Source organism: Triticum dicoccoides, chromosome 3B, assembly GCF_002162155.2.
Source record: "Triticum dicoccoides isolate Atlit2015 ecotype Zavitan chromosome 3B, WEW_v2.0, whole genome shotgun sequence".
NCBI classification, from domain to species: domain Eukaryota; kingdom Viridiplantae; phylum Streptophyta; class Magnoliopsida; order Poales; family Poaceae; genus Triticum; species Triticum dicoccoides.
Genome location: NC_041385.1, coordinates 829,209,481 through 829,223,368, shown reverse-complemented (window position 1 = coordinate 829,223,368; position 13,888 = coordinate 829,209,481). Strand labels below are relative to the sequence as shown.

General features: G+C 43.1%; 1 protein-coding gene across 4 annotated transcripts in view; it reads left to right on the top strand.

Annotated features, from left to right (window-relative positions):
- The first annotated feature begins 424 nt into the window (after positions 1 to 424).
- Positions 425 to 13,888, top strand: part of LOC119278734 — a 21,956-nt gene continuing 8,492 nt past the window's right edge. For 2 of the 4 annotated variants that reach the window (XR_005137942.1, XR_005137943.1), the window contains exons 1-8: positions 425 to 969; positions 5,892 to 6,806; positions 7,480 to 7,575; positions 8,091 to 8,318; positions 8,544 to 8,659; positions 8,927 to 9,114; positions 9,338 to 9,685; positions 10,481 to 10,622. Coding sequence is in view for 1 of the 4 variants with exons in the window: in XM_037560068.1 (XP_037415965.1) it covers positions 742 to 969; positions 6,661 to 6,837 (405 nt within the window). In the remaining 3 variants the exon portion in view is untranslated. Of the gene's footprint in view, positions 970 to 5,891; positions 7,043 to 7,479; positions 7,576 to 8,090; positions 8,319 to 8,543; positions 8,660 to 8,926; positions 9,115 to 9,337; positions 9,686 to 10,480; positions 10,623 to 12,978; positions 13,085 to 13,888 lie in introns of those variants that run through there. The other 2 variants (XR_005137944.1, XM_037560068.1) reach the window with 2 other exon arrangements.

The following is a 13,888-nucleotide window of genomic DNA, read 5'->3' as shown; positions in this document are numbered from 1 at the left end:
GAGTACAACACGGTGAAAATACTTTGTGCATGCAGTTAAAAAAACATTTGAACACTTCCAGTTTCATATATTTAACTTGATTTTCTTGATTTGTCCAGATTTTATGGTGAGACATGAAAAAAACTTGGATCGAAGCGGGTGGCCATCGGGTATTAGGAAGCATGATCCACGTAACATGAGATGTCCGTCGTCGGATCTGATAGAAAAAGAATGAACGGCTGGGATCGGCAGGGGAAGGGGGTTCGATCCGTGGGATGTGTAATCTGACCAATCATGGCATTCGATGGACTCGCCCACGCTGGATCGCCGAAAACGTTCCCGCTCATCAATCCCGCCGCGCGCGATCTGCGAAAATTGGTTCAAACGACATCAAAAGTACCCCCGACCCAACCCCAAGCAGCCCAAAGCCATTCACTCCCAAATCCTTCCTCGTCTCCCCAACCGGCCGCCGCCGAGCTCTCCTCTTCCCCAACCCCACCGGCGGGCGGCCTTCTCTCCTCCATCCCCGCCGGCGACCTCCGACGACCTCCTCCATCTACCTCGCCACCGGCGCCCCCTACCCTATCCCTCTCTCCCCTTTTGATGGACACCTCAGATCCAATCGTGCAGCTCAGGCCGCGGCTTGCGCACACCGGCAGAGGACGACCGCCGCCTCCTCCTTCCATCCCCTACCCTAGCCTCCTCCACGGCGCCCGAAACCCTACCCCTCTCTTCCACCCATGGATGGATGGGGCGTGAAAGATGGCCACGGATCTGTTCCGGCGACGACGGCGCCGGATCCGCACCCACCTACGGCGGCAGCAGCAGCAGCATCCCGATGGAGGCCGGCCACGAACCATAGCCGACCGCAGCAGGATCCGCCCCCTGCTCTCGGTGGGGCGGGGCGGGATTAGTGATGGCCCTCGACGCCGGCGACACCTGCAGCATCTCGCTCCCGTCAGGCTGCAGGACCTGTACTCTACGCCCAAGGTACGCCTCCTCCTCCTTCCTATCCCCTTCCTATCAAGACCGCAGCTTGCTGATGTGTCGATTAGTGGCAGTGATTCAAATGGATCTGGCACTAGGATAAATTAGCGACTAATCCATCATGGATTGGATTACTGTAGTTAGGAGGCTGGCATGCAGTACTTGGATTAGTTCCTACCGCAACTTGAATTGGCCTAAATGTTTGCTTGAGCATATATATATATATATACAGTGCGATTAAATCTCACTAGCAGTCTACACAACACAGGTGTGGTTGGAGTTTGAAAATAACAGCAGCAGCAGCTATTTGATCCTCCCGCCTAGCCTAGCCTGCATGTGAGGAACGAATCAAGTCCTCCAGCAGTCTACACAACACAAAAACACCATTGTTTATTTATGTTCTGCATATACGTGATGGCTGCCTGCCACATCCTTGCTTAAATTGGACAGAAACACCATTGTTTATTTATATTCTGCATATGCGAGTCTGGGTTGGTTGGGCATTTCATGAATCCTGATGTTTTCGATGGATACTGGATCTTTTGTTTTCAGCTGCTGTGTGTTTTGTACTACCATACTCCCGAATCAGTCTGTGTGTAGTTGTACTGTTGCTGCATGTTTCCTTCCTTGTGTGCAAACTTTTGTTGCCGGTTGACCTGAGGATTATCACATTCAGGGTTGCGTTTGTGATTGCAATATTTCTCCTGCTGATTGCAAACTTTAATGCTTTCTTTAATTTTTGCAGCCTTTTTTTTTTGAACGGTCACCGGGGGGGAGAGCTTCCCCACCTGAATATATTACCACTCAAAAGGGTTTTAGAGAATTACAATAGAGATAAGTTACTACATCAGCCTTTTAGGATGTAGCTGAGGATAGGAAGTACAGCCATTGCTTAGCGAATAATTTGTCCTCCTTCTTTTTGAACCTAAACACCCAGAGAGAGAAGTCATTTACAATGTTGCGAAGCGTGGTTTTGTGAGAATGATCCTCGTTTCTGAAGACTAGTGCATTCCTTGAGTCCCAAAGTTTCCAAGATATAGTGAGCGTGACGGATGGCCAGATGTTGGGGTTGAGGCCTGGAAGCGTTTGGTGTTGAAGCAGGTTTTCGAGAGAGGTTGGAGCATGCAACCCCAAGGCAGCCCATACTTGTGTAGCATAAGAGCAGCAGGAGATGAGGTGAAGCGCATCTTCATGAGGGTCTTGACAGCGGGGACATGCAGCTGTTTGAGCAATGTGCTTGCGAAATAAGTTGGCCTTCGTGTTTAGCCGATCGCGTAGGAGTAGCCAGGCGAAGATCTTGACCTTGATCGGGACTTTAGAGGCCCAAACAAGGTCGTGATATGGGTCGATGTAGTCTTCAGCAACAATAGTGGAGTATGCGTTCTTTGCTGTGAACGGCAGGCCATGTGTGAGCGACCGTTTGTCCGGTTGGTCGACCTGTTGGAAATCCTGCAACAACAACAACACGCAATCCAGCTCGCGAGCAGCAGCATTAGATAGACGATTCCGCAGGTACGTTAATAAGCTGGTTTGCCAGACAGTAGCCACTAAAACCTTGTCATCAATGGAGTGTGAGTATAGGTTGGGGAAAACTTTTTGAAGTGGTGATTGCAGCAGCCATTTATCTAGCCAGAAGAAGGTGGAGAGGCCATTGTATGTGATGACAAAGGTGTGCTCAATGAGAAGTGGTAGGTTATGGTTGATAACCCTCCAAAGAAAGGAGGGCCGTGAAGTTTTTGCAGCAATACCTAAAGGGTGTTGTTGGTTGAACCAGAGGGTCCATGGGACATCTGGGTGTTGCAGAATTTTGGAAGAAAATTTCATAAGCAAGCAGCGGTTTTGGATCTCAAGATTTTTAATGCCTAGACCACCAGTATCTTTAGGTTTGCAAACATTTTTCCACGCGACAAGGCAGCTTGCCCCAGTGCATGTAGACTCGTTAGACCAGAAGAAGGCTCTCCGAATAGCGTCAAGTTTGGCCAGGATGGATTTTGGTAGCTTGAAAACAGACATGAAATAGACCGTTAAGGAGTCCAGGACAGCGGTCAGGAGGGTGAGTCTGGCCCCTCTAGAGAGAAGGCGCGCCACCCAGCCAAAGAGGAACTTTCGAAAGTTATCTATGATAGGGTCAAAAGCTGTCAGCGGTAATTTTGAAGGGGAAAGTGGAAGGCCTAGGTATTGCAGTGGGAAATCGGATGTTGAGCAACCTATAGTAGCAGCAATGTTTTTTTGGGTTTCAGGTTCCGTAGCAATTGTGAGAAGAGCAGTTTTGTGGTAGTTGATCGTCAATCCTGTTGCCATAGCGAAGTCATGGAGTGTTTTTTTGAGAATCAGTGTTGCTGCATCGCTAGCAGCAGCGATTATGAGAGTATCGTCTGCGTATTGCAATGTCACCGAAGGTTCATTGGGTCTTAGAGGGTGGCATAGGATGTTAGGTTGAAAAGCTTTGGCAATTAATCTTTGGAGGACATCTGCGACTATGATGAACAGATATGGAGAGAATGGATCCCCCTGTCTAAGGCCACATCGACATTGTATCTAGGGTCCAGGAACACCATTCAAAAGGATAGCCGTTTTGCCAGTGGAGAGGATATCATGGACCCAGTCGCAGAATATGGAGGGGAAGCCACGTACTGTAAGAATGCGGATGAGGGAGGTCCAGTTTATGGAGTCAAATGCCTTTCTGAAATCCAACTTAAAGACCATGGTTTGAGCTTTACGAGTGTGGCATGTACTGAGAATGTCTGCAGCATAAATGAAGTTTTCGGCAATGTTACGTCCATGGAGGAAGCCCGTCTGATCATAGTGAATGAGAAGCGGTATTAGAGGCTTAACTCTGTTAGTGAGGATTTTTGCAACAGCCTTTGGCGTGCAGTTTTGGAGAGAGATTGGTCTAAATGCATCAGGGGCCGTTGGTGCTTGAGTTTTTGGTAATAGTACCATGTAGGCTCGGTTGAAGCGTTCTAGTGAGCATGTTTGATCCTGGAAGGCAGCAAAGAAAGGTAGGATGGATGGTTTGATAATGTGCCAAAATTTTCTGAAGATTGGCCCAAAACCGTCGGGTCCAGGGCTGGCATTGGTGTTCACGGAGAGAAAGGCTTGGTGGATTTCATCGTGTGAGAAGGGTAGTGTTAGGTCACGAAGCTGGGGGAGGGGAGAGGGGTATAGCTGCAGAAGACTGAAGTTCCATGCTGCCTGTTTAGTGGTGCCAATCAGTTGTTGGAAAAAAAACTTTTAGAATGTGTGCTTTTTGTTCGTGGAGGAATACTTCCGCGTTGTTGTGGATAAGCATAGGGATTTTATTTGTTCTCGAACGTTGGGTTGCGGAGGCGTGAAAAAAACGAGTGTTCTCGTCACCGTCGATGGCCAAACGTACCTTCCCCCTTTGTTTCCAAAAGGCGATCTTTTGTTTGATAATTAGTTGAAGTAGGTTGGCGAGCGTAAGGCGCAACTTTTGTTCGAGCGGGAGAAGTGGGGCGATTTCTTCGTTCAAATCGAGGGCCTGGATAGCCAGTTTACAGTTAGTCTCTCGTTGATAGATGGGCTTTAGGGTTTTGGCCCAAGACTTTAGAGCCGAGCGAGTAGATTTGATACACCCAGCGAGGGCGGCGGCCTGGTCAGTTGGCCTGCGATGAATAGGGGTGGGCTGCCAGAATTCACGCACTGTGTCTGCACATTTTGGAAAAGAGGCCCAGAATTTTTCAAATCGAAAAATGCGGGAAGATGGGACGGACGTAGATATTGTGACTAGGAGTGGTACGTGATCCGAAATGAACCTAGTGAGAGAGGTTAAGTGAGAGTTTGGGAACATAGCATCCCAGGCTAAGTTGATTAGCACTCTATCTAACCTAATTAGAGTGGTGGATTGTCTTTTATTTGACCAGGTGAACTCTCTGTCAAGTAGAGGCAACTCTATGAGGGCAAGGTGGTCGATTGTATCGTTGAAGGCGTCGGCCTCTGATCGGCGAAAGTTATTGTTATTACGCTCGTGGGGGAATCTGGTGATGTTGAAGTCACCAATCAGGAGCCAGGGTGATTGCGTAGGGCTTTATCAGAAAAGATGCATCAAACAGTACTTGTTCTCCACGTGAGCGACCAGTCAGTAGCCAGGTCTAGAAGTATAGGGCTTGATTATGCACTGATTGGTCGATCATGTGGAGCACAATGGTTTGGTTCATCTTCTCTGAAATTCATTGTCTGAAAATTGGGTTGATTCATCATTCATGTATCATCCTAAACTTCATGAAAGTATGTTGGCTAAATTGTAAATATTGCTAATTGTCTTTCTCTAAATTACTTCGAGTCTCGTTCTCATCTTGGTACAAAGCATCTGTACTTTATTTATGCAATTACAGGTTTCTTCTGTTATCCTCAAATCAGCATGTACTCAATATTTTTGTTCTCCTGCTCGCAAGCTGTGGTTCACACAGTAGATTGTGAATTGCAATTCACGAGAGGCACATTGGCCACAACTTGAATTGGCCTGTATGTTTGGTTGAGCATATATATGCAGTGTGATTAAATCTCACTAGCAGTGCACAACACAGGTGGGGTGGGAGTTTGTAAATAATAGCATCAGCTAATTAATCCTCCTGCCTGGCTTGCATTTGAGGAATGAATCAAGTGCTTGGTCTGTCTCTACGTGTGTGTAAAGCAAAAGCAATATTGCTATAAACCTTTTGTTTCCAGCGGCTGTGTGTTTTTGTAGTATGATACTCCTGATTCAGTCTGTGTTAGGAATGAACCTCTCGATTAGTTCCAGCAGTGTTAGCTACAAGGCTGCTGCATGTTTTCCTTCCCTGTGTGCGAACCTTTTGTTGTTGTTTGACCCGAGGATTATTACATTCAGGGTTGCTTTTGTAGTTGCAATTTTTCTCCTGCTAATTGACTGGAGCGACCCATAAAAATTACATTTTTATTTGCAGACACGTGAAGCTCTACTTATACCAGAAGATTGAGAGGTCGTTGCTGCGATGGTCCTTGACGATGATGAGCTAGGAGACTGCTGCAGCATCCCTGACAGGCCTGTAGAACCTAGACGGCCAAGTTATGCCTCCCCTCTTTCCTTCCCCTCCTGTCATGTCCATAGCTTACTTATCATGCTGTCCAGATTAGATAAATTTCTACAAACGTTGCCCTCGGATTCAAGCTCATTGGTTCGTGATTAGCCGGAAAAGTACATTTGAGGAGAATAATATCTGTAGCTTTATTATACTCTAAAGGACCCAGAGAGGCTCTTAATGTTCACTAGCTTACTCGCTGGCTCAGGAAAAGAAGCATATACTTGATATGTCTGATTTTTTTTGAAGGCTTTCTTTAATTTTTGAATAGTCTTTTGTTATCAAGTAAAACAATCAGGACATACTCTCGTGTGTGCGTGTGTGTGTGTGTGTGTGTGAAGCACAACAAAGCAAATCAGTCTTGCTCGTCAAGTGCATGTCTCTTGCTTTTTTCTGTAGTCTCTAGTCAAGCAAAGTTTAAACAAACTCGTTAGCAAGTTAGATGTTGGTCTGCTCAACTTATTTATGTTCTGCATATACGTGATGGCTGCCTACTACATCCTTGCTTAAATTGGAAGAAATACCACTGTTTATTTATGTTCTGCATCCTTGCTTGGCGTTTCCTGAATCCTGATGCTTTTGGATGATACTGGATCTTTATTCCTGGTGCTGCTGTATGTATGTGTGTACGCAGGTCGCCGATGGACCCCGGGATGAAGGCGATCAAGAGGCTGATTGGGCTGCCTGGAGACACATGATATCCGGAAGATACCGGATGGACACTGCTGGGTCGAAGAGGACAATGGCAGCTTTGGTTGGATCTCAAGAGCATATGGCAATGTACGGAAGACATTCTACCACTCCCTTGTAATTTTCTCTTATTGTCTTTCGTGTCATGTTGATAGAGGAAACTTCGATAATCAACAATGAAAAACATATTTGTGTAATTGACAGTTGGATACCAGTCAGCACCATAGCTATAGCTCTAGACTGAAACTGCCCCTTGTACTTTTCGCTGAATTACTTAGCAGTTGACTTGAACAAATCTGTTCCCTCTTGGTTTTGGATGACAAGTGCATCAGCCTCACCCCATTTTATTCTAATGAGATCAAATTATCATACATTTCAGTATATAGAGGTTTTAACATAAAGCTGAGTCAATATGAAGTCGCTCCTTTCCTTTGTTCAGTGTTTTTTTAATCTAGCACTGCCATCTTACCTCCTATGCAATTTGTATTCCTCTTTGTATATCTTCCACATTGATATACTTGTAGTCTGTATGGAATTGAATTGAACATAAACTGCATTAGATCTACTGAGTAAGTGTCCAATCGAACATAAATTTTATCCCATCTTCTCAACAAATATTTTCTTATCTTGTTTGCTGCACATATTAACAGATCTCAGTCTAAGCATGGTTTGTTTGTTCCAGTAGTTAGGGTGGGTTGTTCGACTTGGTAATTGATGTTATTCGTCATATCATCTGTTTCTTTGACTTGCATTGTTCATACAGGATGCAGATAAAAAAGGCTTGGCTACTATTGCCGGTGAGGTGAAGCAGTTGGCTCTAAGGGTAAAGGATAAAAGTCTAAAACCAGAAGATTATGAGGTACAGACCGAAATATATTTCTGGAATGTTAGAGTATTCAATAGTATTTGTCATTGATAATATGTGCTAGCCATTGAGCCGTGGCTATCTTGGCATTGTCATCACAGTATGGTTAAATGATGGTTAGCCTATCTAAATTTTCCTTCTTCCAAACACTGCTAGTGAATGCAAGTTATTTGTTCCACTGTGGTCTCTGAATGTTTATAGTATGCTTGCGCATTTTTATTTAGGATTGGCATACGATTTTCACTCTTAAGCTATTAAAAGATTACTTGTTGTTAGTCATTCAACATCTGGATAACCTAAAAATAAAGTTGTTGTACTTAGATGATGTGCCCAGGAAATGTTGATTCCATATGATTCTTATTATATATGTCTCCAAATTGAGATTTTAAAACTGAGGTTCAACTTTTCACAAAATTCGTTATTTGTTTATGTGCTTCCGTCGAAGTTTCTTTTATCATAAATTGAAAATAGTACTTGGTCTAACAATGCTTTGTTTGCTTGCTAATTAGGTACGAACACCTGGAACAGGTTTGAGATCTGGGTGCACAAGACGGTCATCGACCTTGTCAGCTTCCTTGATGTTGCTAAGCATATCATCATGGAGAGGGTGATGTGACCAGCAGCAACGTAGTCGTCATGCAGGGAGCCAAGGACATGTGGCTGTTGGTGAAGGGCCTGATTAGGATGCCTACCAAGTTGCTCAACACCACCACCAGGAAGTCTCCCTATGGTGCAAGGTGACCTCTCTCTACCTCTGTTGGATCCCATTTACTTGGGCGATTTGTATTGTATCTGCTCCTGCCCTGCCTATACTGCACTGATCTTATCCTTTAGTTTTATGAGAAGAAGAGACACTACACTGATCTTATACTTCTTTTTTCTGAAAAATGTCTTGTACCTTGTCCTGCTCTGTGTAGTTAACACTTATTTGATCCATGCATCTCATATGAGCTATCTTATAGGAACATTACCAAGTGTAGGTGTGTGTGATGTCCTTGATGCTTGGCTACTATTGCCAATGAGGTGAAGCAGTTGGATCTAAGAGCAAGGGAACAATCTAGAACCAGAGGATTATGAGGTATAGACCAAAATATGTTTCTGGAATGTAAGAGTATTCAATAATATTCGTCCTTGATAATCGTCCTTGATAATTGTTTTTGGAATGTAAGGGTATTCAATAAGAGTATTCAATAATATGTCTCAAAATTGAGATTTAAAAAATTGAGGTTCAGCTTTTCACAAAATCAATTATCTGTTTATGTGCTTCTGTCAAAGTTTCTGTTATCATAAATTGAAAGTAGTACTTGCTCTAACAACACTTTATCGCTTGCTAATCTTGGAATAGTTTTGAGATGCGGGTGCCCAAGAGGGTCATTGACCTCATCTGCTCCTTGAATGTCGTCAAGCATATCACCATCGAGAGGTTGAGGTGATCGGCAGCGACCAGTTGTTGTCGTGAAGGGAGACATGCAACTATTGGTAAAGGTCCCCATTAGGATGCCTACCAAGTTGCTCAACACCACCACCAGCAAGGTGACCACTCTACCTCTGTTGGATACCATTTACCTGCGCGATTTGTATTGTACCTGCTCCTGCCCTGCCTATACTGCACTGATCTTATCCTTTAGTTTTATGACAAGAAGAGACACTACACTGATCTTATCCTTTATTTGTCTGAAAAATGTCATGTGCCTTGTCTTGCTCTGTGTAGTTAACACTTATTTGATACATGCATCTCATGTGAGCTATCTTACAGGAAAATTACCAAGTGTATGTGTGTGTGTTGTCCTTGATGCTTTGCTACTATTGCCGATGAGGTGAAGCAGTTGGCTCTACGAGCAAGGGAACAATATGTAACCAAGGGATTATGAGTTATAGACCAAGATATGTTTCTGAAACGTAAGAGTATTCAATAGTATTCGTCCTTGATAATTTTGATGCTATGCTTTGCTTACAATTCAGGATTGGGCTCTTTGGCTTGGGTAATTGTGTCATCAATGGATTGGCATGATGCTATGGGCATCATCACCATGCTTGTTATCAACCAGTACAGGCCACTTTCTTCCTCTGTCGTGCCACTGCAACCGGGCTGCTAGTTGTACAGGTGAGCACCATTACCCTCCCTGTTTATGCAAACTGTGTTCGTAGTAGGATTCATGTGTTTGATACAAAAGTTATGTTGCAGCATATACTGTACATATATTATTTCTGTGTTATATGCCAATCATATAAGCATTTTTTTCCTTCAAAAAAATTGAGCATTGAACAACTGTTGGAGCTGCTACCGTCTTGTTGCCTGCGGCCTGCCTAAAGAGAAAGGGAGGGTTGCGAGTTTCCAACTTGAAAGTTCCTTCATTTGCTGCTTGTGGATGTCTTTAATCAACCCTGATGATGCTAAACTAAGTTATTCCTAGGACGAGGTTCTAAAACTGATGGTTAGCCAGTCTATTTTTTGCTTCTTCAAAACACTAGTGGTCAGTGCAAGTGGCTTGCTCCACTGTAGTCTCTGAATGTTTATGATATACTTGCACAATTTTATCTGCGACTGCCTATGATTTTCACTATAAGCTATTAATAGATTACTCATAGTTAGTCATTTACCACTTGATTAACCTAAAATAAAGTTGTTTGTACTTAGGTGATGTGCCGAGAAAATGACGATTCAATATGGTTCTATTGGTATATGTGCCAAAATCACACTTTTTGAAATAGACGTTGAAGCTTTCACAAATCAGTTATCTGTTTCTGTGCTTCCGCTGAAGGCAACTATCATAAAAAGAACTTTCTCTAACAACGCTTTCTAGCTTGCTAATTAGGAACCAGTACCTGGAATAGTTTCGAGATGCGGGTACCCAAGAGAGTCATTGACCTCATCTGCTTTGCGAATGTCGTCAAGCAGATCATCGAGAGGTTGAGGTGATCGGCAGTCACCAGTTGGTGTCGTGAAGGGAGCCAAGGACATGCAGCTATTGGTGAAGGTCCCAATTAGGTGCCCACCAAGGTGCTCGACAACACCACCAGGAAGACCCCTGTGGTGTAAGGTGATCCTATCTAGACCTACCACTTTTAAAAGCACTTTGGTTCAAATGATGCCACTTGTCAGCTTTGAACCATCCTTTTCAAGCTCTCTTCTACACATTTTTGGTACAATGCTATGTTTTTGTTTGCCTCAGTTTCGTTTGATTGATGGCTGTGATTTGAATCTTACCAACGCTTTTGATTAATTCATTAAATACAAGAAAAAACTATTAGGAAATGATTTTCCAGAACCCCGTGATTAGGATTCTTGGCTCGTTAAGGGAATCCACAAATTTGTGTCCATGTCTTGTGTGATCAATATTATGTTGTAGTAGTTCGAGGTTCGTAATAGTTTGTAGCAAAACAACCAAAAACAATACTTTTACTTAAATATTTCCAAAATATTAAAAATGTGGCATGCTTTGATGAAATAGTGTCAGACTTCCGTTTCTTCGGGCTAAGCAGAATAAGAGCTTGCACTTGTCTTGTTTTTGTTTTGTTTTGTTTAATTGATAGTTTGATGCCAGCTAGCGTGCATATAATCTCTATGGCCTTTAACTAATCTCCTCACCTGGATAGAATTTCTTACAAGATCAGAGCTTCCTTATCTACTTGTCACTTAATTACTTATCTCCTCACTACAAGAAATATGTCAACTTATGACCACCACTATTGGTCACTGAAAGGTCACAAATTTCCATTTATGACCTTTTTGTGACCAAAAACAGAAGGTCAAAAGCTGGCCATCGTAAACTGACTATAGCGACCTTTCTTCTGGAATGGTTAAAGACGTTTACGACCAAAATATTCCTACTGTGGCGTTTTGGTCACTAGCAACCTCCCCCAGGCCACGTAGGCATCCAGCGTGGCAAGCTGATGTGGCACAAGATTCAGCCCGGTCCAATTCGATTTTCTACATGGGCCGAGCCCAACAATTCGGCCTTTTTACTGTATATTTTCTCTATTAATTTTCTCTAGCTACATGGGCCTAGCCCAACAATTTGGCCTTTTTATTTTATGGGTCATGGCCTTTTTGTACAACAGTTTTAGTTTTTTTAATAAAATGAGTCCACTAGTCAAACAGATCCCACTTGTCAGGTTCTGATAAGTGGGTCCTAGCTATTAGGCCCAGATTCTTCATATTTCAATTTGACAATAAGAAAATAACTAGTAGTTAAATTGGCAAGGAAAAACACACAAGATACTTCAAATAACAATAGCCAGATTCAATACAAGCTCTACAAATGACACGTCCTACAAGCTGTAGCATACACAAGCTTATTTACATGCTCTACAAATGACAAGTCCTACAAGCTGTAGCATTTACAAGTTCTACAAGTTACACGTAATACAAGCTTAGCTGATACAAGCTCTACAACTATGGGAATCAGTTACAAGCTCTACAAGTATTTTCTTCTTCTACATGTAGCTCCTTCAATAGCGATCAAATGCCGGCTCACTGGAGAGTCAGGACTGGGCCTTCCACGGACGCCCTGTTACATGAATTAGCTGATGAAAATTAGAAAAACTGGAGGCAATATATTATGAACATTCCATTCAAAAAAGGAGTAACTCAGTTGAAGTGCACAAAGCAGCAGTTTTTCTCATTGAAGTGAACACAGCAGCAGTTTTTCTCATTGAAGTGAACACAACAACAGCAGTTTTTCTCATTGAAGTGAACACAACAGCAGCAGTTTTTCTCATACAGTATGTGTCTTAATATAACTCCTAAGAAATGTTCACAACCTGAATTAACTACACCTTTTCTCATTGAAGTGAACACAGCAGCAGTTTAATCAACAACCCCATACTTTACTATAGAATGTTTCTTCTGAATGCATAGCTTAAAGGCGGGGCGGGGCTGAGAATCATCATAACAGGATATGTATATATATATGTAGAGAGAGAGAGATCACCTTAACAATAGATGGTGGGCATCCTCGCCGGATCGGAGCAGCTTGTCCCTGGCCCTCCCCACGGGATGGTACCAAACTGCACACACACCAAGCAAGAGAGCACGCATCAGATCATATGGTGTTCTCTATATATTTCACAAGTTTGAACGGCCACTATATATAGAACATAAATTAGTACTAGTGCTCTATATATGGTGTTCATTTATTTCAGCATCATATATATGGACTTTGAATGTAAACAAGCAGCCAGATTTAATTTCATGCCAAAATTTCTAGATAAGCCACAGATTAGGTGATGGTTTAAACTGTAGCACCAAACTGTAAAAACAAGCAAAGATTAGAGGATGGTTTCAAAAACTGCATATATATTCATCTACATTACTTCTTCAGTATAGTATAGTACATAGCATGGATGGGTTTGAGCTCAAATGTTTGCTTGCACGTTTACTACCCATATACTTAGGCACATGGAAAATCAACTACAAGCGGGAACACGATGAGTCAAAACAAGCTAGTAAGACACTAGCAGTAGAGCAACCATAATGTGAAGCAAACAGAGGAATCACAAGGTAATTCTACTAATTTCATTGAAAGAATAGTGGCAATTTTAGGCAGTGTGCTAGATGAGGTACAAACTGAATACTAGTACAGATTAAAGCAGGTTGAATGTTGAGCGGCACATATAATATGATGGTAAGAAAATGATGGCATCAAACAGATTGACAACAAGAATTTCTCAGCTTGGGCATGGAGAGCTCTGTATAATTGACAGATCCTCAAAGCAATTTTCATTACGTCAGGATTACATCAGTTACAGCTTACAGCTTACAGGTTACAGTACTAACATGTCCTGGGCGTCAACACATCCACTCTCAACACAGAGAAACACTTGAGCATTGTGATTAGTTTGTTCATGTGGGTTGCGATTGGTGCGACAGTGCCGGTTGAACCCCCGGGTTCAGACCATTTCAGTTTGTACGACATCAAACCAAACCACCCCAGTCCAGTTCGATTTTCTGTTCAACATAGACCAATCCAGTCCGTTCCTATTAAGCACCCATTTGAACCCATACGTACCAAACTAGCCCAAAGCAACAATAGAACCAAATAAACCAAACTAACCCGCCTGATTCCCATGTTGAATGGACAGCAAGCAAGCACACACTCTATTTTGATAGTACAAAGCTGTGCAAGCAAGCACACACTATAACATGGACAACAAGTTCAGAGATTCAGTGTATAAGCGGAAATCGGGAAGCAATGATTCTCCAAGAACTCACCCACGAGGCCAGGATCGGCACTGGAAACAGCGACGACTAGTGCTGGAGGAGAGCTGGAGGAGATGAGGGCGTCGGCTGTGCGGGCGGATCTGG